At 33.8% G+C, this 24,551-nt stretch overlaps 2 protein-coding genes, 1 long non-coding RNA gene and 1 pseudogene across 5 annotated transcripts; 2 read left to right on the top strand and 2 right to left on the bottom strand.

Moving 5' to 3' along the window:
• The first annotated feature begins 2,568 nt into the window (after positions 1–2,568).
• LOC122275030 (coatomer subunit zeta-1-like) lies at positions 2,569–6,994 on the top strand. The gene is made up of 6 exons (XM_043083941.1): positions 2,569–2,689; positions 3,944–4,103; positions 4,551–4,698; positions 4,797–4,874; positions 6,337–6,421; positions 6,651–6,994. Exons 1-6 carry the CDS (start codon positions 2,687–2,689, stop codon positions 6,708–6,710), a joined length of 534 nt encoding a protein of 177 aa, XP_042939875.1. The 5' UTR covers positions 2,569–2,686; the 3' UTR covers positions 6,711–6,994.
• A 1,311-nt stretch (positions 6,995–8,305) lies between these two features.
• On the bottom strand, positions 8,306–9,878 carry LOC122277602 (annotated as a pseudogene).
• A 2,139-nt stretch (positions 9,879–12,017) lies between these two features.
• LOC122277397 (casein kinase 1-like protein 11) lies at positions 12,018–14,645 on the top strand. Of its 3 annotated transcripts, none has more exons than XM_043087370.1 (3): positions 12,018–12,743; positions 12,877–13,007; positions 13,640–13,975. In XM_043087370.1, exons 1-3 carry the CDS (start codon positions 12,668–12,670, stop codon positions 13,664–13,666), a joined length of 234 nt encoding a protein of 77 aa, XP_042943304.1. In that variant the 5' UTR covers positions 12,018–12,667; the 3' UTR covers positions 13,667–13,975. The 3 variants fall into 3 exon arrangements, 1 of the variants encoding a protein (XP_042943304.1); XR_006228996.1 differs by lacking the exon at positions 13,640–13,975 and adding an exon at positions 14,295–14,645 and having other exon boundaries at positions 12,019–12,743; positions 12,877–12,917; XR_006228995.1 differs by having other exon boundaries at positions 12,024–12,743; positions 12,877–12,917.
• LOC122277398 lies at positions 14,491–17,930 on the bottom strand. Its single transcript, XR_006228997.1, has 2 exons — positions 16,946–17,930; positions 14,491–15,640 (listed from the first exon to the last, which is right to left on the bottom strand). It is a non-coding gene; the product is annotated as an uncharacterized LOC122277398 (long non-coding RNA).
• Between the last annotated feature and the right edge of the window lie 6,621 nt (positions 17,931–24,551).

Here is a 24,551-nt window from a genome sequence, read left to right as displayed (position 1 = left end):
CTTTTCAGTCTAACAAATCACTATAGGCGAGAATCACAGACAGGACTACCACCATCCTTACTTACCACCATGCCTACCGCGTGCACTGTAGGCAGGACTCGCATGCGATACTCTACCACTATCCTTATTTACCACCATCCCTGTCGTGTGTATCGTAGGTGGGAATCATAGGCGCGGGACTTTGCCATCGTCTCTGCTTACCATCATCCCTACAGTACCTCTGACTCAAACCATTCAATCTATTCGTTCAAACATACCCAAAATTATTTTTCACTTGAAAATCCAGTTTTCAAATATACATATGAACATGCGTGTACTATGCAATGCATACGACAAGATACAAAAATATCCAACAACAACAAATTCCAAAATCAATCAATCATAAACACAACTCCGTCCTCCAATCCAACCGACCCCCAACTCCTCGAACTCAGTTCGGTACAATAAACCAATCACAAGCATTGTTAATGTAAAAATATATTTAAATCTTAAAGGTCGTTTGAAAAATATTTATAGCGCTATAAAATAATTTTGGGAAGATTAATGAGCTGCAAAAAGCGACGAAAAGGCAACGTTACAGTGCAAAATACACTATAGAGGTGGGTCACAAAATACCCAAATTTGAATGGGGACAAATGAAGACTAGAGAAAATTAGGGTATGGCTTAGAGGTGTTAGTGAAACTAATGGAAGTGGTAATTAGCTGTGGGAGGCGGCACAAACGGCGGTTGAAGGCCAAAAAGTCCAAAACGGAAAGTGGGTTGGTTGAGCTTCATCGGTGATGGATCAGAGTTGGGGTTGGGTGGGTTAGGTAGCTGGGAGGTCATGATGACGTGGTGAAGAAGTGTTGGCCAACGATAGAGGCACGGTGGCGCGGGAGCAAGAAAACCTTGCGGCTTGGAGAGGGGTGTGCGGGCTAACGACAACACAAGAGGGGCTAATATTGGAAGGGGAGGGATGCCGGCCAGAGGTGAAGAGAATGGGCAGGGTGGTGTTGGTCACGCCGGCGCATAGGTGAGGATGAAGAAAACAGACAAAAGAGAGAGGAAACCCGTGGGACTATCACGGCAGAGGAAGGCTGTGGGCGTGGAGATTGATGCAGGGGAGGTCGCCGGCGTGAGTTGCGCTAGTGGGTGGTGGCATTTCGGCTAGGTCACGGCGGCTAGAGTGGATCGGGTAGGGGAAGGGAGCTCGATGGTGTAAGGGAGAGAAAAGGAAAAGGGAAAAAGAAAAAATGGAGGGAAAGAAATGAGATCCAGCCCTCACAACTTGGATTACTAAACTGATTAAACGAAAATTATTTTCAAAATAACAAATAAAATAAAATAATTTAAACGCAATAATTAAATAAAAGAAAATAATAAAATCCAACAATATAGTAATTTTAAAGCTAAAAAATAACTAATTTAAATTAAAAATTAATTTAAATACAAAACAATAATAAATAGCATGAAAACACATTAAAATAATTTCACAACTTAAAAAATTATAAAATAATACCAAAAAAATCACCTTTAATTTAAAACAAGAAAATTATTAATTATAATAATTTTAAAAAATTTATTTAATAAAAATATACATAAAAATAAGATATGATATTATTTATTTATGATAAAATTTTGCAATATGAATCATTAAATATTAAATATGTGGTATATTTAAAGTTTGCCATATCTATTGCTTATGTTACCGATGATGTTATTGTTTAACTTTTCTAACTTTGTCTTTTTCTAGTTCGCTAACTTCAATATATGTTTGTTTAAAGGAGCAGCCACTTGCTAAAACGGTCGGAAAACTACTGAACCGACTGGAATCGATTGGAACCAGGCTAATCAATTCTCTCTACGGTGTAATCGATCTAGTTTTAAACAAAATTTAAGAATAAATCGATAATATTGATTTTATATTTTTTAAAATTGATTACGTATACATTATTTTCTTAAATCGATATTTTTAATTTTATTAATTTTAATCCAGTTTGATCTGATTTTTTAATTTTAATATATTAAATATTTTAGTATTACAAATAAATTTATTAAAAGAAATATATTGATAATTTATTAGATAATAAAATATATTTAATATATATTTTATATTTAAAATATATGATCAAATAAATATTTATATTTAATATTAAAATATTATGTTATAAATTATAATATATTATTTTATATATAATTATATATAAAAAATTATATATAATATAAAATATATTATATATAATATTAAAAATTATTAAAATATATATAATGTGTGGATCGGTCCAGTCTGGTGATAGAAAATATAAAACTGATTTCGAACCGAATTTGATCGGATTTTAAAATAAGAGATCTGATTCTAGACTGAACCGATAAAAAATCAGACCGAATCAACCGGTCCAATTTCTCGATTTTTTGATTTATTTTTATACCCATATTTTTCTCTCATTTGTTTTACATGTATTTTTTAAAAAAAATCATAATATTATTAAAAATATTTTTTTAATCACGAAGTGAAAAAAAAAAAAAAAAAAAAAAAAAAGAAAAAACAATGCAGGTGTAGCTGTGAGCGGTCCCACTGGCATTATTCATTCAGCAGTGCCGCATCGCATATATGCACATGTTATATTATTCTCTCCCGTCAAGCCTGAACAATCTGACACTCGGCCTCAAGGCCAAAGATTTTCTCGGAGAATTTCGCCAAACAGCATGGTCAGTTTCTTTCCGCGCTCTCTCTGAGCGAGTTACTTGCTTCGCATTCTCTTTCTAAACAGCTTCTTTTATTCTAATATCATTAATTTTGTGTAGAGGCAATTGATCCGACTTATATGTGGTAGGATAATTTTAGGATTTGATTCTGACTTAGATCTATTAATTGAACTGCATCTAATAATCTCACTGGTTAGGATGGTTAGTATTAGGTGTCTGTTCACGTAGATCTGACATGCATGAGTAAAAGGTGCTTGATCTTTCATATTTTCTGACAGTTAAGTCTCAAATCCATGTTTCTTAGAACTGGATCTTGTTTGTTTCCCCAAAAATAATTTGAAGGACGTACATTTACCATGGAAATGGTTACAGCAGTGTTAATGTGTTTCTTGTACTGTAAATCTACTGGAAATGGTCTTTATGTTTCCTGTTTATCGAGTTTTTCTTCCTGATTTTAATTCACCAATTTTAAGAAAATTTATACAGAATCAGAGAAACTTTCCTATCTTGCACAAGGATTTACCTAGAAACATACTGAATACTGATCCCTGCTAAAAACTGGATGAAATTATAAAAGAAACTGAAAATTCATGATCCCAAAGAATTCTATTGTACCTCAAATTAGAATTGGAAAAAATTTCTTTGTTTTGTTAAACCTGCTTCTTGTGAAATACCTTAGCGATTATTAGATATTGGCGTGTCATTACTTATATGCAGGATCCAGTTTGTATACTTATCGTTTGACAGTGAGCCACTGTTGGTAGCTTATGAACTTTCAATTGGGTTACCTCCACGGGGTCATATCCTAAAAAGGAACAATTTAGGATTGCTAGAATCAAAGTTCCTATCAAAAAATTTAATTTTGGTGATCAGAAAATATAATTCTATTACCTTTATTTGGTCTCTCTGAAAAGTGCGAAAACTTGTATAGAATTCTAAGCATTGGGAATAAAGAGTATTAAAGACGCTACTTTGATCAAAACCTAATATTACTGTGCCACAGTCTAAAAATTAATGACTAATAACCTCACAAATGTGTCAAAGTCAGCAAACAGTCTTGAGCACCCTGCACACTTGTGTAAAGGCAAAACATTTGAATAAACTGCACTGCTAAACATGGAGAACTAGGCATTTGACCGCGCAAGGGCTCGAGGGTTACTGTAGCTACTTTTGTCTGGGTTAGGATAGCAGTCACCTTGATACTGCTAAGGTCAGGTTTATGGCAATCCCTAATCCTGCATCATCTTCATTTTGTAGGAGTCATGCCCTTCCATAAAAAATATCCTGCTTTTGGATTCTGAAGGGAAACGAGTCGCTGCTAAGTATTACTCAGGTGACTGGCCCACAAATAGTGCAAAGGAAGCATTTGAGAAAGCTGTATTTACCAAGACCCAGAAGACAAATGCACGGACAGAAGGTATCTGTTTCCTTATTATTTGGATGTGAAGTGCTTCATTTTTATCAAGGATGACTTTGCAAACATGCCTATCCCATTGCAATTGCACAAGCATTGGCTCTTGCTAGTTAAAACCCTGATGACTTTGACATTGATTGATATATTTCATTGATTTTGAAAGAATCATCCCCTTCTGAGAATAATGTCAGGTTATCTGCATTGAATCTTGTTCATGAGAGATGCTCTATTTGTGTTGATCTCTAGAATATGACTTATTCTCCTGTTCTCTGTCTTTATGGTTGATGAAAGCATCCATGTACATGTACATTGCTTAGATTCTTATTGTTTACAATTTAACATCTTGCTATTTTATTGCCTCTCAAGTTCTTTAATAAAATTCTCGATTACTTGAAAAAACATATTGCTATCGCTATTCTTGTAAAAAAAATCTTGCTACTTTATTCACAGCGGAGATAGGAATGTTTGAGAACAACATCGTTGTTTACAAGTTTGTTCAAGACCTTCACTTTTTTGTTACTGGGGGTGAAGATGAAAACGAGCTCATCTTAGCCACTGTTCTTCAGGGATTTTTTGATGCAGTTGGCCTTCTTCTCAGGTTTCTCATAGTTACTGTTGTTCTTCGCCCTTGTTTAATAATTCAGTTGTTTTTATTATTCATTTATCTACTTGGATAAAACTATGTTTTTGTGATAGGGGTAATGTGGAAAAGAAGGAGGCACTAGAAAACTTGGATCTCATTCTGTTATGCCTCGATGAGATTGTTGATGGCGGGTAAGTAATATGTTCTTTTACTTATAAAATAAAGTAATTTGCTTCTTTGTATATTTTTTATCATTCTTTTCTTCTCAACTTTTCATTTATAAGCTTGTTGGCTTCATTTATGTGTGTCTTCTACTTTTCTTGGTAGCTCAAGCTCAAAATCTTCAAAAATCGGAGCCTAAAATCCCTGGACTGCAGATATTTTATCTGGTGAAATTAGTTGTGGAAGTTTTATTTGTGAAACTTAGTAATTATATTATTATTGCAAGGCACATCATGCATGTGAGTCCAAGAAGATTTCTAAAACAATGGTTGGAAAATGATGTTCCTGAATCATTTTCTTCAGTATTCTGTTTATGTGGTATCCACTTAGTTGGGGAGTTATAATGATTGAACATGATAGTTTTAGCTGGGCCGGAATAAAACCTTTTGAAGCCAGAGGAGTGTCATCCGGTACCATAATGTTCTTGTATCATGTTGTTAAAGAAACTTTTCTTTTATAGTTTGCAGTCATTATCTTCAATTTTCCATAATTATCATATCATGAAAGAAAGAGCTACCCACCAGAGAGTAAAAAAAGTTGCTATATTCAATTAGATTTTCTTGGACATTACACAATTTCTATAGTTGTTTAATGCTATTTAGAATCATAATAGCTGATATATGAGTTCCAAATTTTGATCGTCACATTCATTAAAAGAAACTGCGTGGAGGTATTTTCCTGGTTATTTATTCAAAAGTGTTTGCAAGTTTTGTGAATTCCGTTGAAGTTTGATGTTGACTCCTCAACCCCTCTAAATCTCCCAGTACCAAATACTGAGAATTATGAGTGGCCTTTGACTTCTCATAAGTAAACAAATTTCTGTTTGAGTTATTGTCATGCTTGGCTAGTTGTCTTTTAGATGTTAGGTGGCCTCAGGCCCTCAACTCCTCTGGCCTATATGCTCAAGAAGCGATTGAGGGCTTTAGTTCATACTCATCTTGATTGAGAATTATCAACCTTGCAAATTTGAGCAGCAACCTGATTAGTCCTTAATGGCTCCTCTATTATATATGAATTCATTATGCTTTAACAAATTATTGGCCTCTAAATAGTTGAGTTGATTATTTTCTTAACTTCAACGTGTTTTCAAGAGATATTTGGGGTATTTTTTGAATGAATGTTCTCTTTATCGTCCAATATGGAATTCATGTAATCATTCTGTAAAATGTCATTTTTCAAAACAACATATTGGACATGGATGGGTGACACGGTTGAACATTTGTAGTCCCTTTTCTAATGTAGTCTTCACCAAAAGTCAATACCAAATCGTAAAAGACACTTTAACAGAGTACACTATCACTTTTGGTAGGAGGATATGTCTTTCGATGTATAGCTGCATAACGTAAATGTTTCTATTTCCTTGGCTTGTGTTTCTGACTCAGCCAGCAAAGAGCGCACATCACAGATTTAACTAACTTGTATTTGCTACAGTATTATTCTTGAGACAGATGCAAATGTCATAGCAGGGAAGGTTGCAAGTAATAGCATAGATGCTGGAGCTCCTTTGTCCGAGCAGGTATTAAGATCCCGTTCTTCTCAACCCACTGTCTCCCCACTCCCCCCCCCCCCCCCCCCAAAAAAAAAAAAAAATTCCTTTATTCTCTTTCCCTTGAAATTGAATTAAAGTATGGAAGAAAATTATTTTCGTTAACAAACGACTACCACTTATTGCTACCGTATTTAAGTTGTATCATTTGTTTTATTTGTAATTTATTATTATTCTGGTTTTTTTTTTTTTTTTGCAGACAATAAGTCAAGCATTAGCCACCGCACGTGAACATCTAACAAGATCCCTTCTTAAATGATGAATCTTTATTTATTTATTTTTCTTTTGTTTTTGTGTGTGTTGGGGGGGGGGGGGGGGGGGGGGGGGGGATTCAGAGAAGCAGAGGATCAAGGACGGAACCTTTTTTTTTATTTTTTTCACTTTCCAGTTCCATTATAATGGGTGTACTAGTTTATAAGCATAGAATTCATTTCGATATTCATGTCTGGATGTTAGTAACTTCGTGCATTCTTTTATTTATTTATTTCCCCTGTAAACTTGGGAGATCAAAGGTCAATGAAGGTGGTATAGAGTTTTTGAGTATGGAGTTACGGGTTAATTTAACACTTTTATCGCAAGATGGGGGCAACAACATACGCACCTGTACGGCGGGCTGTGCCCACACATATATAGAAGTATTTGTGCCAATATTTATAGAATCCTTGGCAGCTAAAGGGGACTTATTGCTTTTATAGAGGAAATTTTTTTACAACAAAAAAGCTTGTGCTGGTTCAGTGTGCAGCTTTGATAAGGCCAATGAGGAAGTTAACAATGTGACTTGAGATTGATGAATGAAGTATTTTCTTGCTTCTTAGCTTCGTTGGGATAATGAGATGAGATAAGATAACTTGTGAATGGTAGTGAAATGATTTGAGTTATGATGTTTTGAGTATGTTAGCTTCGACAAAAATGATGACTATATATATATATATATTTTTTTTTTATTTGAGCTGCTTTTTATAAGAAACTTCAACTTAGTATATAAATGTATGTTTATCAGATATTTTAAAAGATTGGGCAGTTTGCTTCTTTATTTTTTGGCATTTTGTGCACGAGTTTCTTTCTCGTAGTAAAATTTATGCATAACATCCAAAAATTCTGCCCACCATCTCTGTGTGATAAATTTATGCAATTCCTGAACGATTCATTTTGATCATAAAATTTGAAAATGTTCGAATAATCAACTCGGTTTCGGCATGCACAGCAAATTCAACTGAGAAGTGTAGCATGCAATACATCTATGGTAAAGTGCAGTCTTATTCAAGTTAAGCAAACCAAGCTAGTTTTGGTTTGGCTTTTACGTCATGTATTGTGTAAAGGGAAAGATGTGGCTTGTCAAATATGGATAAAAGAAAATATTTATATTTCTACGTAATTATTTTGAAGGCGAAGTTTTAATCATGTATGCATATATATCAATCATTCATCAATCTTTAGATAGAGGGATGGGATGAATAAGCAACGTTAGCACTCGGTCCTTACTTTCACCATGTTCAACACTGCCCATCTACGTACTGGTACATGCATTGGGACATCCTTGCAAAATTCAATCCAATCTGAATAAATGCTTCACAAAAGGGAGAACTTGCAGCGAGTTCTTCATTATACTTCTTCCATGTTGCACTAATCAAATTCCATATATACTCACGAGCATCTTCTTCACTAGCACCAGTATCATTCATGTAACATTGAATTGATTTGGGATTATCACCTCTTTCGAACTCATCATGATTTCCAAATTAACACAAATATAAGTATATTATCCTATGTTCATGTAAGAAGACCGAAAATATTTTGGCAAAAGACTTGGGATAGTGTGGTTTGCAAACCTTAGATGTTCTAAGATCATCCATAAGTTGTACAATCATTCCTTGCTAATGAATTATATTAGGATAGTCTTCCAATAAATCTAAGGTTTCCTTTGTTATGGGATTTGTAACAGAAAAATAAGAATGCACCAGTAAAAGTGGTGATCGTATTGACAGCCATTCAATTTCAATGTACTCTTGAAGGCTCGGTGTATATCCACTGTAGTACCACTTCGCCTCCATTAGATAAGCTCTACATAAATCTGCCCACTGAAACATTTATGGTGGATCAATGAAGCAGAAGAGTTATAATGTACAACAAATGCTAGAGTAATATATATATATAAGAGTATATATATATATATTTATATAAGAGTGAAGCTCATACCCCCTTCTTAAGGTAGTGAATGATGTTGAAACCTTTTTCCTTGAGGGTGTCCAAAGCCAGTTCATTAACTGAGTTGTAGAGGTTAAGGAAACTCAGCTGCATATGGTAAGGAAGTTTTTCCATTGCATTGACATCTCATCTACAATACAAACCTCTCAACAACTTTTGTGAAGAGCTCAAGTTCTTCTAAAGTGCCATAGATATCATAGGCATCATCTATTATTGTTATCAGTGCTCCGAACTTTGCTAACATTCTCCTCACAAATCCGAATTAGGGCTCAAACGATACTCCCACTGTCCATAAGAAATTCTCCACCACCCCATCCCTCACAAAGCTCAACTCTCCAAGGCCAGTGCTCTTCCACCACCTTTGTATGAGACAAGGAAATAATATCAGTTCTAGAACTATAGTAATGAAATTTTTTACCTTTCTAATTGTATATATATCCAGTAAATCCTCGCATATATTTTTTGGGTGAATGTCAAATTACAAGATCATGAGTATAAATGCCCCTTTTACCTTGACACTACTTTAAGATCTTCTTGGTGGACTGCTTGTACCATGTTGAAATCCAATTCTGCAAGTTGAAGCAAGATAGGGTCCATATCTTCTCTACTCCTATATACATCAATGAACCACCTTGCTTCCAATCTTTTTACCCTCGAATGCAATGGAAACTCCAGGGCGTGGTTCACCATTGCACAAAGATTTGATCTGTGCTTTTCTTCACATAGTCTTTGAGATGTTTGGTTGTAAAATCTCTTGCTTCCTCTAAGATGCTTTCACCTTCTATCAAGAGGAAGGAGGCTTCGTACAAAGCCAACATTCCCTCGACATCATCATAAAGACATTCTTTGAAATCCCCCCTTTCATTTGTAAAACTCTTGAAAATATCTGCAGTCAACAAATTAAGCTCACTAGTTAACAAATGATTTGTTTATTTATATTTGTCAAGCATTACTAGTATGTTGTTTACCTTGAGGTACATGATATTTCTTTTGTCTTAACAATCTAAATTCGAGAGCTGTGGCGTATAACCTTTGCTCCCTGCAAACATCACCTCCATAATGAGTTTTGTGTATTTTGTCCAACATCCTCCTTATTTCATCTTCGAAGTGGTAAGATATTCCAAGTCTTTGCAAGATGTCAATCTTCTCAACTTGATTTAAAGGATCCACCATTTTGTGAAACATCTCTATCACTTTTCCCTTCAAGTTCTCAATTTTTATGGTGTATGACTCCGCCTACCAATCCAAGTTTCATTGATTAGTCTTGCACCGCTAATGCAAGAACTATTGAGATAAAAAATAAAAAATAATAGAGATAGAAAAATTTACCACGTAGTCACTTTTTAATGACTGAATGTAATCATCATGCCAGATGGTAGGATGACAATTTCCTGATCTTCAAACAATAGTCGAGTCACTTGAGTTATTTGCAAGGGCCATGCTTTTGAATGGATGAGGAACATCACGATTTCCTTTTGTTACATGTGCGTCAGGTTTCTTAGATGGAAGCAATGCAGAATGATTGTAACGTCGTACTGAATCAAGAGCATTAAGACACATTGAGTAGGCCATTAGGAGGCTTTGGTTTTCGGATTAAATGGATTAACTTGTGGAACATAAGATTCACATTTATGCCTTTATATATCCTTGGGTGGCTATCATCTCTATGTCACGGCATTAAAAGCAAACTTCAGTAGATTCCAAAGATTTCTTAGCTTGTTCATTTAGACAAGGGAGGCTAAATGGGTCGGTGGCCATATATTGGTTGGTTACCTAAGAGCATTCACATCCGGTGTTCCAAAGTACTGGATTTTCCATAATTTGAGGTTTATTATGGGGTTTTGATCAAAATACCTCCCACATCCGGATTTCTATTTTAGAGAAAAGGTTTAGAGAATGAACAGTGAGTCAACATATTATTCATTCCCTAAATCATTTTTATCATTATTTTATTCTAATATATAAAATAAATAATTTTTCAATCATCTACACTTTCTTTCATACTCATATTTATTATAGTTTTAAATAATAATTTTAAAAATAATTTAATTAATTACGAAAATATAAAAAAAATTAATTTTAAAAATATTATCATATCCACAAAAAAATAATTTAAATTTTTGTTTAAAATATTCACTAGAGTAATAGTTCAAAGCATAAGAAAAAATATTGAGTAGTTAAGTTTGTGAATAGAAGTGAGAGAAAAAAGTAATAAAAAAATAATAGAGAAATATTATTTTAATAGAATAGAGAAATGATAGGGAATGAGATGTAGGAAGTTTTTGAAAGATGAGTAAAATTTAAGAAAAAATTTTAGAAAATGTACTTTTTAGCTAAATTATAAGAAATTTTAATTTATGAAAAATGAGATGTGAATGCTTTAAAGGACCTTTCAAGAGCAACCCCGATAGAAAATGTGGTTGCAAGGTGCCTTGAATGGCTATTTTGAGAAAAATATGGCATGCAAGGGAGGTGGCATTTTGTTTTGAGTGCCTAAAAGGACATATAGAGTGGTGAAACCCTACGCAATTTGAATGCAAAGCATACTACATTAATTTTAGATACTTACAACCGTCCTGGGTAACCCCCGCGTAACCGGCTCCTACGTGGCATGTTTCAAAACGGTGTCGTCACGGTTTTAATTCAATATTCAAACTTGCCTCGTTTTCGTGTTATTGCTTTTCAAAAACTCTCTTTACTTTCTCTTCCCTCCATCTCTTACGAGACTCGACCAAGACTTTCTCTTCCCTCCATCCCCTGTGAGACCCTCTCCTCTTTCCCATTTTCATTGTCTTCCCTAGGAAGCCAGAAGCCAGAAGCCAGAAGCAGCCTTCCATCCCAGTCGAAAACCATTCCCAATTGAAGAAAGAACCCACAAACCCACGTTTCAACCTCGTACCAAAGAACCACTGACGCACAAACCCACGAACAAGCCTCGAACCCAAAAGCCACAAACCCGATTTCAACCCACAAATCGACGAACCAAAGCCATGAAATCCCATTCTGAAATCCCGCTTTCCCACAGAGCACCGATTAAAAAAAACCCCAACCCTAACCCTAACCTCAAAAAATCGGGTTAGTTTTCTCCTTTTTATGTCTTTTCGTTTTGGTTTCCAACATTTCTTACTCTCAGATCTGGAATCAACTCGAGCACGCCTGCATTTCGTCTGGTAAATGATCTGAAACCCCTTTGTTCAATATGGTCGTTTACGTTTACGAACACGTTTCACTATCCACATATACTCATAGATTCGTAATGCAATTGAGTGGATTTTCTGCTCACATTTTGAATCTTGTTTTTCCCTGCCATATCTCATTGTTTCATTTTGTAAATGTATTTATTTGGCCAAATAAGATTGAAACGATGAGCTTCACCTGCTTTTTTTTTTTTCTTCCCTTCATATCTCTCTTTCTTTATTTCTTTACCAACATCACTTTCCGCGACTCTCCAACAAATATATATATTGAGCCAAACGTTGAACCTTTTGTCTTTCCTCTCTGATCCCAACAATCTTCGCCGATTTCATCATTATTTCCCTGTCTTTAGTTTAAGAATTCAATTCCATTTCCTCATCGGTCTTCTGGTCAATGTAGTTAGTAGATCCTTTTCTTCATTCTAGCTTTTCTGATTGGGATTGCGGGGTTTTGGTTTCAAAATATGTAGTTGGAGAGTGTGGACTTTGTTTTAGAAATCAAAATCCTATCCTCATTGTTTGGGGATATATAGACTTCTTCCATTTTTTTGGTCTTCTAGGTATTTTTATTTATTTATTTATTTTTCAGTTTGGTGCTGATTTAATGCTTATTTTGTGATTTTTTTGGGTCTTCTTCCCCTCCGGATTACTAAAGAAAGCAAGAAATTTATTTATTTCTTTGAAATTTGGAGGCCCGTGAACTTGGAGGTCAATGTTTGGTGGGTATTGGGTTAATTGTACAAATAAATGCTGGGTTGGTCACAAATCTGAGCACTTTTGAGCTTCTGGGTGGGCGTGTGTCGAAGGGAATTTGATAATGGAGCATGTGATTGCTGGGAAGTTTAAGCTAGGGAGAAAGATTGGAAGTGGGTCCTTTGGGGAGCTCTATCTAGGTATTTCCATTCAATGCTTTTCCATCACTATTGTTTTTATTTTATTTCATTTTTTCATTGTTATTTGATGGCTATTTTATTTTGCCGTTCTGTTTCAAAATTCTGACTTTTGTTTTTTTCCTTGTGGTGATAGCCATTAATGTGCAAACTGGAGAGGAGGTGGCTGTTAAGCTGGTATGTGATATATGTTCTTGGATAGGAGTATTGGATCATGATGCTTGGTTGGGATTATTTGCTTGTTTAGTTTTAGCAATGATATTTAAGGTGACAGTGATTTTCGATAATTGTTTATGTTCAACAATTTACTTTTTTATATGTTAAATCTTTCTTTTTGATTGTGTATCAGCGGGTTATGATTTTGTTTTCCTGCCTTGATTCCTTATATTGCTTTTTTTTTTATAGGTAGTAGACAATTAGAACATGTATGACTTGCATTATATCTTGATTATTGTGTTTAATTTTCTTTATGACAACAGAATTAGGAAACTAAATGTGTAATGGTCAATAGACTTATCAAAAAAAGTAATGGTCAATAGAGAGGTGGTTCTTTCTTGGGTACGGCAAATAAATAACAGAGCAAAAGAAAAACCGGATCACTTTTAAGTCATGTTGAATTAAAGTGGGTTGGTACTATAGATCATGGACTCCTAAGTAGGCTGTGATGAGTAAGCATTTGCCCCAGTGATATCATAAACAGAAAAATGCTGGCATTAAAACCGTGAACCCCCCAAACCCCCAGTTTAAGGATGCACTTTATTTTGGTTTGTTTTGCTTAATTTTCAGGATATCCTTGTCCTTAGTTTTTTTATTTTTGATTTTGTAAAACTTTTGTTGAGAGAGCTTACATGTTATCCTTTTTGTCGTCCTTGTGATGATTGACCATCCCAAAATTTTAGGAACCTGTAAAGACCAATCATCAATAACCTGTTACGGAAGGAGAAAGATCTTGAGAAAATAGTCAAGCTTCTCGAAAAGAGGGAGATTGACCTCGTAAGATAGTGGATCAGCTCGAGAAGGAGTTGGGGCGTCACGCACAAGAAGCTGAAATAAGGCATTTACAACGAATGTATTGGGGTTTTGCATTAGTAGTATTGTGTTTTTGCATTGGACTTTGGCTCTTGTATTGAACAAAAGACTTGATGTATGAATTTTTGTACATCCTTGATCATGAAGGAAATGACATGATTATATATATATATATATATATATTTATATATATTTGTTAGATTTCATTTTTTATTTAATAGGTAAATGGTAGTATTAATACGAATAGGCATAGCCCAAGTACACAAGATGTAATACAAGACCTATTTAAGTCACTAGAGAAGGCATAAGGAAATTGTGTTTTGTTAGATTTCATGGAATATTGTGATGGGAATGTTGCATTTTTGATAGAATTGCTCAGTTTTTATTGTGTTTTGTATGCATTAGGCAAGAGTGTAAAAATGATGTTTTTACATTCCTCAATGTCACTGTCTTTATTTCTAACCAACTATGTCTTTTGAAAGTTTGATGCAACTAATCTAAAAACTTACTAAATTTTTCCTACAGGTTTATTGTTTATTTTGCTTTGATGGGCTTGAATTCAGAGATTAATTTCATCCTGTTTTATCAGACGGGCAAGCTGTGATGAGATTGAATTGTGATAGCTCATTTGGTTTATTTTACTTCCAGATGCTCACTTTTAATGGCTAGAGAGTGGCAGAAAAATGCGCTCACTTGGGTTATGATCCTAATGGCCAGAGAGTGGCAGAAAAATGGACATAACCATTACATCCTGTATAGTCACATACTTCAAAGCCAAGTAATTCCCCATGTAATCATTTACAGTGTTCTGGAGTGGTTTCTTCACCCTATATGAACCTAAAGACATAAATTCTGAGACTGCCATAATTCTACATACATCATAATATAGGTCATATACATAGCCATAATTCTTGAAAGTTTTAATACATATTTTGATCCTCAACTGCTTGTAACTCCCAGCTATACAAGTCTTCAAAACTGCTTGTAACTCCCAGAGTGATAGCATCAGTTTCCATAATTCCTGTCAAGCCAAAGCCAAATTAGACTGTTGTTCCAAGTGATATAAATATTTTCGACAAATTGAATATTTCCAAAACTTTTAATTATTTTAAGTTCAATCCTCCTCCAATCAATAGCATACATATATGGCTACATGAAACTTGGAAGGACCATTACTTGGAAAATACTATCAGATCCAGATTGAACATTTAGATATTTCTCCTTACAAGTAATAGTCACATACCTCAAGTGCGTACTTTTTTCATGGAACTTACAATATTATAGTTTAAATTATAGTTTTGTTCCAGATCATACAATATTCGCTTTTTCCAGCTTGCCAAACATAGAGCCTGGTCATTCAAAATGCACTTTTGAGGCCGAATTGTGATTTAAACATAAAAATATATAATATCCTAATCAGGTCCGCTAAGCATAGCAACAAACCACTCGAGGTGGTATTGTCACTAGCTGGCCAACCGATCGATTCTTATCATTGACCAAAAAAGCAAATGAACAAACAAGTTGGTCACTTTATGTGTCTCATACTCAAAATTTAAATAAATAGAGTCCAAGGCAATTATGATTATGCCTAATATTCTCTCTTTTCTGCAAGCATTTTTCCAAAAAGGTAAATTCTTTGAACGGATTCTCCTAACATCGCCCTCAATGCCTAATATTCAGACTATTGTATTATAAATCAAAATAATACCACACGCACAGAAAATTAAAAAATTAAATAAATAAACCTGAAAAATCCAATAACACAACAAGAAGCCAGAAGACTCAGCTTCCATTAGTCCACACAAGCAAATGGTTCAGCCGCCAAGAAAACATAAGCAAATGAGAGAGAGCCAGCAAATGTAATCCTAGTGCTGAAAAAATGAATAACATGAACCTCAATTTCATTTAAAAAAAAAAAATATTAAAAGAACCACCATTTCCAGAGCACGAGAACATACCAAAGACAGCAAAGAATCAAACATGCAAGAGATACGGAGAGATTGAGCAAGAAAAAACTATAGACAAGCGAATACCTTGGCTTTTGGGACAGCAATGGCTATTTACTAAAGGGAGTGTGAATTAGAGTCGTAACTCGCAAGGATGTTAGAGTTATGCTGAAGAAAAAGTCTTTTTCTTTATATTATGAAGCAAACTCAGAGTTTCAACATCTTTTTGATACCTCTATTTCTTGTTGATTGCAAACAAGAAAAATATCGAAAATCAAAGTAAAGAATTTCCTGTCAATTGGGATATTTAGCTAACTTGCCCCCACGATATATAATGCCAATGACAATATTGTGTTTCAAACCATTTATCTATCAACTTCCATGAGTAGTTTAAATCAAGATCAATAATAAATTAATAGACCTAGGAGAAAAACTAGTAAGACAGAGACGGAGACAGATACATGACTAGAAAAAATCAACCAATGTCTGGGACTCAACAAACATTTTGGACCATGCAGCAATATTGACCATATATATGATAATCAACACTGCATGCAATTAACTAAAGGCAATTTCAATAACAAATAAATCAAGACTTTTTCAGGAAAAAAAAAAAAAAGAGAGAGAAAGAAAAGCAATCTGCAGGCCCTGCATGTGGATCATATATACATAGAAAGTTGGTCACAAGGTTCAGCAACTGGTTTTTTATTTTCATTTTTTTAAAATTATTTGGTGGGTATCGGCAAATCCTGGGATGGGTAAATTTAGAAGAAAGGCAATTTGGTGGAATAAGGCAAATCTTTTTTCTCCATCTTTGGGGGCTTAAAGAGTGTTGAGGATAAAGAAATTGCACTGTAACGGACTCCTATACAAAAGGAAAAAGCACTACATCAGTCTGCCACACAAGAGGAAAAAGCCAAAGGACTTGCACAGGCTGCTACACAAAAGGACAATGCCACCAATGAAGCAAGATGCAGCAGCACCACTCCAAGGCAGAGCACTTCAGCACATTCGTCTAACAAGAAAGGAATTCCATTAGGGTACATGTCTTGTGATCCGAAATTCATGGTTTGATTGCTTTAAATATTGTCTATAAATACTGTCTGTAAAGCACTGTAAACGATAGAGAAAAACAATACACTGTAAACGATAGTGAAAAACAATACAATACAAACAGAGGTTTCCTTTCTGACCTTTTGTCAAACAAGTTTTGGGCATGATTTTCCATACCTTAATAAAGAGTCACCCAGATAGATGTGTGTCCTTTGAAAGGGAGCCAAAAAGGTCTCCCCGAATGGCCACCTGATCTCTCAACCTGTAAAAAACATGCACCGCTAAAATCTACTCATCATGATCACCATCATCATCTTCTAAGTCACTTCAATCTAAAATGAATGAGTTCTATAATTTTTTAGAAGGTGTTCTCCAGCTGGGATGAAACTACTAGCATCTTTCTGATGGTTATGTGGAACCGAAACCCTAAAAGGTGATGGGAAACTGCTAGAAGATGACTAGATGTGGTCTAAAAAACAGGATGTAAAGGAAAAACTAATAGAGAACATGATTAGACAAAAATAATGCTTTCCAGCTCTGATATTTGCCAAAAAGACGTCGCATTTCGCCTTTTCAATTCGTTTTGCAAGCAGAATAAGAATAAGAAACTTCCAAAGAAGAGAATGTGTGAAGAACAGCAGAAAATCAAGTCCAAAAGAAGAGAAAGAAATACTCAAGAACCGTGGTAGTGGAAGAAGCAGAGACGCGACTACTCGGATCTGGAAATCGAGTCCAACCCACGTAGACGGCGGCTCAAATCTGGAATGTGTGACGAACGGCGAGCGCAACAACCAGTTCAGTCCACGGCGGCGACCACAGACGGGATCGTTCAGAGAGTGAGACTCTCTGGGTTCAGCTCGAGCAACTCATCGAGGGGCTTGGTTTAAGTTTCCCTCCCATTTTTCTGCATATTTCAATCGATGTTTTTTTTTTTTAATAATTTTTTTAATAAAATATCAACTGACGTGACACTGCCACGTCATCCGATTCCGCGCCGGTTCCTCACCGGCGGTTGTATATAGAAGTTCTCTTCTTTCTAGAGATCCTTCATAATCCTACCAAAACTTAAACTTGCAGTTAACTGGATACTTAGATTTGCCCCTCATGGTAAGTACGTAAATACCAGGCATGTAAATGTATGACAAGTAAGCTAAGACATGCAGGAAAAAAAAAAAAAAAAGGAATAGAAATATAAAATGAAGAAAGTTATAAGAAGAATCAATAGAACCAAAAGATTGAAAAAATCAATAGAACCAAAAGATTGAAAAAAGAAATAAAATTAAGAGAACAAAATATTCTAGAAGGATTGGAGTATGTCCAATATTATTGTAGTACCACTTTGCTCCCAACAAGAAAGGTCTACATAAATTTGCTCATGACGGCTCGTTTGGATAGTGAGATGAGATGAAATGAGTTAAAATGGTTTGTGAATATAAGTGAGATTGTTGAGTTGAGTTGAAATGAGATGATTTTTCAAAATTTTGTGTATTTAGATTAGAAAGTGAGATGAGATGGTTTTAACTTTTTAAAGGTTTTATAAATAATAAGAGGCTATTTGGATTAAGAAATACTCTTAAATTCATAATCCATCTCATTTTATCTAATCATTACAACTTTTTAAAATTTCCACACAAAATATAATAGACAATTCAACTTTTTCAAATTTCACTTTAATTTTTTCAAATAATAAAAAATAATAATATTAAAAAATAACATTCAAATAATATTTTATTTAACTTTCAACTTTTATCTAAACGATCTAATCTCATCTCACTATCTAAACAACCTCTTAATAGTAATTTATAAATTACCTACTCAAATTTAATTTTTTATAATATCTTTCATAATAGTATTATAAGATGACAATATTTTTATTAAATTACATTAATTTCCTAATGTTTTCTTTCTTCTAAAAAGATGACTTTTTTTTGTTATGTGAAAATAAATTCAAACCAACATTTAGCTCTCAGCTTTTATCGTTTTGTAAAAATAAAGTCAAACCAACTTTCAAATCTCCGTTTGACCGTTTGGATGGAGATGTTTTCTTTACAAATGAGATGAGATGATTTTATCTATATTAATTTTATAATATTTTCTTTCTTCTAAAATGGTGACAATTTTTATCGTTTTGTGAAAATAAATTCAAACCAACTTTTAGATCTTTATTTGACCGTTTGGATAGAGATGATTTCTGCATACAGAGTGAGATGAGCTGGTTTCATCTACATTAATTTTATAACGTTTTCTTTCTTTGAAAAATGTGACAATTTTTATCGTTTTGTGAAAATAAATTCAAACCAACCTTCGTATCTATGTTTGACCGTTTGAATGAGAGATGATTTTTTCATACAGAGTGAGGTGAGCTTCTGTATCCAAACGGCTCACATTTAATTACGGTGGATTAGTAGACCAGAAAAGTAACATGCACGTACAATAAATATTAATTGGACCAGTATACAATGATGCATATATATATATATATAAGAAATATTTTTTGCAATCGGGAGATGCAGTCAGTTGTAAAAAAAAAATTAATACGGAATTTACATAAAAAAAAAATTTATTTTTATAATTTTTTATAATTCATGTAGGTCCCATTAAATATAAAAAAAAAATTTATAATTTTTTTTTATTCATTCCGTACAGTTGACTGCACGCTAATTACATGTAACGACTGTATGTAGCAAAGCTGTATATATATATATAAAGGCCAAGCTACCTCTTTAAAGGGGTTGCGATCGACTGCCTCGTTAGTACATAATGCATCGTTCTTTTTAAGACTTGTACAGTCAGGCTGATCAAGTTTGGACCTTTTAACCAACTTAAAAAGAAAATATTGTTTGGTTTCAAGCGTATAGCCTTAGATGCAATTTAGATAATGAGTTGAAATAAGATGAATTGATATAAAAATTAAAAATAAAATAAAATATTGTTATATTAATATTATTATTATTATTTTGAGATTTAAAAAAATTGAATTATTTATTATATTTTATATGAAAGTTTAAAAATATTATAATAATTAAATAAAATGAATTAAGATAAGGTAAAATGAGATGGATGGCTTTTAATTTAATCGACAAGTGATGGGAATGTTTCCGAGATGTCATCTATTGTAGGTAAATGAACGAACATGCATGCCATAATTTTGGCTAGGGCTGCCGGCTGCGTGTCTACTCTCTTTTTTTTGAAAAAAAAAAAAAAAAAAAAAAAAAAAAAAAAAAAAAAAAAAAAAAAAAGTAGACACGCAGCCAACATCTAGAGTTCTAGATGTTGGCTGCGTGTCTCCTCTCTTTTGTTGGTTGTTAGTCTTTTTCAACCAACATCTAGAGTTCTAGACATGAACTTTGCTATAGCTAGCCACCGAGACTTTCTCCCGAGAGTCCTACTGAGAAGTGTATTTTGTTTTTTTCTTTTTTAATTTTATGTTAATTTTCAAAAAAAAAAAAAAAATTAAGTCACTTTAACTATTTAAAAATATTCAGAAACTCATTAAACAATACATCTCATGTAGTCATTATGTAAAAAGAAATATATAAAAATACAATCGATAGAAACTCTCAGGAGAAAGTCTCGGCTGGCCAAGCACTTTCTTCTAGACATTTATTCTTACTACAGTATAGTAAGAATAATTAATGCATGAGGTGGCCTTGTTGGTCTAACCTAACTGGTTCTAACCTCCATTATGCCTACTCTTTCAAACTTTCTCGGTCATACTTAAAAATGTTAAAAGATGATGGAACACCCCCTTTCCATACTGAGGTTAGGGTTGTCACTTGCTTACGCATATATATAATCATATAAGAGAATTATATAATTTGTAGAAACATTGTTCATAACTTAAAAGAGTTTATAAAATAAGTTGTCTTAATAAAATATAACTTAATTTCTCAAAACTGGCTGAAATGGAAATCACACAACAAAGTTACTAAGTCATAGTCTACTCCTTCTATGCCTAGTCTGCCTACTCGAATTGATCATCCTCCTGACCTGAGTGGTTAGAAAACATGAAATAAATTAAAATGAGTCGAAGACTCAGTAAGAAATCCATCACAACATAAACATAATAAACGTATGTTTTCATGCTGAGAACTTAAAATCGTGACTGATCATGCTGATGTTATGCCATGCATGACTTGTCTTGATTATTTTTCACTTGCTTACGCATATATATAGTCAGATAAGAGACTTACATAATTTGCAGAAACATTGTTCGTCACTTAAAAGAGTTTATAAAATAAGCTGTCTTAATAAAATATAACTTAATTTCTCAAAACTGACTGAAATGGAAATCACACAACAAAGTTACTAAGTTAATAGTCTACTCCTTCTATGCCTAGCCTGTCTGCTCGAATTGATCATCCTCCTAACCTGAGTGGTTAGAAAATATGAAATAAACTAAAATGAATCGAAGATTCAGTAAGAAATCCATCACAACATGAACATAATAAACGTAAGGATTTTCATAAATGTTTTCATGCTGAGAACTTAAAATCGTGACTGATCATGCTGATGTTTATGCCATGCATGACTTGTCTTGATTATCTGAATTAACTAATTGTTCTGACATGTCCGACTGATCTGATTTTTACTGGTGAGCTGATTTAGCCAACACACTTAACCCTGTGTATAAGGTTGTGCACTAATTTCCCTACCTACAGTATAAAGAAAGCTGACTGTGCAATACTCTGGCGTACTACGGTGGATTACGCTTGAGTTTGTGGCTTGCACTTCCACCCTGATTTGAACTGAATGGCCATCTGATTAACTAATCTGATTTAACTGTTATGATCTTATCTTGTACTTGAATTTAAAATAGCTTATGTGTCTTATGCAACATGGGATGCGTGATATACATACTGATATACATAACTTATAATTTCTGAACCTGAACATGATGCTGAATGACATGCATGGTATATAAAAAGGGCTGTTAATGAACTGTCTTGAATAATACATATATAAACTGAACTGTGATGATCTTAATTTATGATCAAATTATTTACCTTGATGTGCTGCTTCCTGAATCTTACTTCGTAACTCGTCACCTATACAAAGTATTAAATATCACTAAATCTGTCTAAGATAACTTGTCTTAATATTCTGCTGATTTAATACACATCAAGTTTCATACAAAAAAAATCATTGAATCATAAATATCATATAAATTATAATTAAACATATTATAATTTAGTAAAATACTTGGGCTAATTCAACTTCATTAAAACAAGTCATGGAGACATAAATTCTTAAAATAGATTTACTTTCTTTTAATTAGCACAATTATTTAACTTTACAAGAAATTTAATAATATCCATATCAGTTAAAAATATTCTTGACATATTTCAATATTTTAACAAACAAAACTTAGTACATAATTAAAATAAAATCTGTCAAAGCCAAACACTTAACTTGTTTAATAAAATAGGCTTAATCAGATTAAAGCGTTTAAAATAACATTAAACACTTACTATTTACTACTGAAATTTAAATACTAATATAAAATATCTAATCATTCAAACATCATATATATATATATATATCTTTATCTAAGTTTATACAAATAATTGGGGGAAACATTCTATTCATAAAAATAGACTTAATAATATTAAATATTAAAAATTCTTGTAGGCTATTACTATAGTTTAATCTAAATTTTAAATTATAACTTAATAGCATAATTAGGCTTAATATAAATCTATTAGATAAGCTACTGAAGCTTAATTTATAAGTTTAACCATAATTTACTGCTTAGTAATTTAATTTTAAAAACTCTTAAATACTTATAAAGTTTCTGAACTATTTTGAAGGCACTAAAATAATTTCTGAAAAATATGTAACCTGACCCAACTCATTTTAGAACACAAGTCCATTAAAATCCCAGCTTAGCCCACTAAAAAGCTAGTCGAAAAGCTCACGTGAAATACCATTCACACAATTGTCTAAAGCTTTCATCTTAAAAGGGTATAAAGGTAATTAAAAACACTAGTATGTAGAAAACTTAAAAGTAAACTTAGGTTTTCAGAGATGAGATATGATGAGACGAGATGAGATGAGTTGAGATAAGTTGAATAAAATATTATTCGAATATATTATTTTTGTATTCAGATTTAAAAAAAATTGTATTAAGATTTGAAAAAGTTGAATTGTTTATTTTATTTTGTATAAGAATTTGAAAAAGTTGTAATAATTAAGATGAGATGAGATGAGATAAAAGTTTTGTGAAAACAAACGAGGTCTTAAAGTATTCGAAATTATTCTAGAGCTGAGGGTATGTGTCAGCTTATCCAGAGAAAAACCCAAACCAGAGACACCATGTTGTAGAGCATTCATATGGAGCTGCCGTTCATCCTAGCTTGAATGGGTGGCGTGGCAAGGAAAGTGGGTCAGGATGGCTAGCCTAGGTTGCACGATCTAGCAGTGTCTCAACTAGTTTGCACCTGCTTTATTTTCACTCCTAAAAATAGAGGACGCGATAGAGCTTACGGCGTTGAGAGGAATTTGATTTGCTGTGGCTGGTGGGACAATAATAGCGTGTGGCAAAGAGTGGCGACTTCCGTGCTGTTTGGTGGGCTTGACTGGTGGAGTGCTCGAACAATGGGCTGTTGACGTGGATGATGCCAAGGTTGATGTGAACATCTTGGTGGTTCTCGGTTCTTGAATGTTGATGAGTTGGACGCAAAGGAGGTGTTTGAGCTTGCGGAGGTGATGGTTCATCGTTGCCGTGGAGAAGACGTGGGTTGTTTGGTGCCAAGTCATATCTCTCAACTGGTCATGGTGCACGACAGTTGGCAATGGCATCATGCCGTGCGTGAAGCTGGATGTTGGTGTTGCTGAAGGTGCTCAACGGTGTGGGTGGTTTGCTTGTCCTGGTCCATGAAGAAGAATAAGAGAGAGAGAGAGAGAGAGAGAGAGAGAGAGAGAGAGAGAGAGAGAGAGAGAGAGAGAGATGGATACATTGAGCGAGATAGGAAGGAGTATAAATACAATTTGTAATTCTGTAAAACCTGAAATCTTTGAGACGAAGAAAGCAGCTGAAGGCCGAAATAGAAGAAATCGGCCGAAGGTGGTTATGAAATAGGAAAGCATTCAGAAAAGGAAATCCCACTGAGAAAGAAAGAGGTGCATGTGCATGCATTAGGTGGGTTGGGAATTGCATCTGGGCTTATACTTAATTTCTTGGGCCTCATGCCGATTATCCACTTGGTCCATAAATATTAATTGAACTTTTAACCCTAGTATTGAGTCCAATAAAAATTCTCTAATCTACCATAATAAATTTTGGGTAAGTGATTATCTAAGATTACAATTGGGCTTTTCTATATGGCCCATTAATATAATTTAGGCCCAATAAAATTATCCTTAGAATATTGGGCCAAGTCGTTACAGATGATATATTTACAAGTCGGCATAGAGAATATACTTTCCATGCTGTTTACATGACATGATTGCCTATTCTTTCACACCTTCCCGACGATACCTAAGGATTTGAGATGGATGGAATTGTCTAATTTTTACAAGTCGATGCAAAAGATATACTTTCCACACTATTGACATTATATGATTTTATTTATAGTTATTTTTATTTCTGAAATAAATAAATTTTCTAACTTTATTAGAAAATTTATTTGATAGAATATTATACAATGGGAAATCTTAGTTAAGTTTGGTTTGTTAAGGGGTGCCTACTAAAGTTAATTAGCAACGTGTGAAAGAAAGAAGAAGGATTAAAAGAGCCCCACTATAGAGCTGGCAATCAGGTTTGGCAATCATGAATTTCTAT

Source organism: Carya illinoinensis, chromosome 9 (genome assembly GCF_018687715.1).
Source record: "Carya illinoinensis cultivar Pawnee chromosome 9, C.illinoinensisPawnee_v1, whole genome shotgun sequence".
In the NCBI taxonomy this organism is placed as follows: Eukaryota; Viridiplantae; Streptophyta; class Magnoliopsida; order Fagales; family Juglandaceae; genus Carya; species Carya illinoinensis.
The sequence above is the reverse complement of the archived record's forward strand: the minus strand, read 5'-3'. Positions and strand labels throughout refer to the sequence as shown.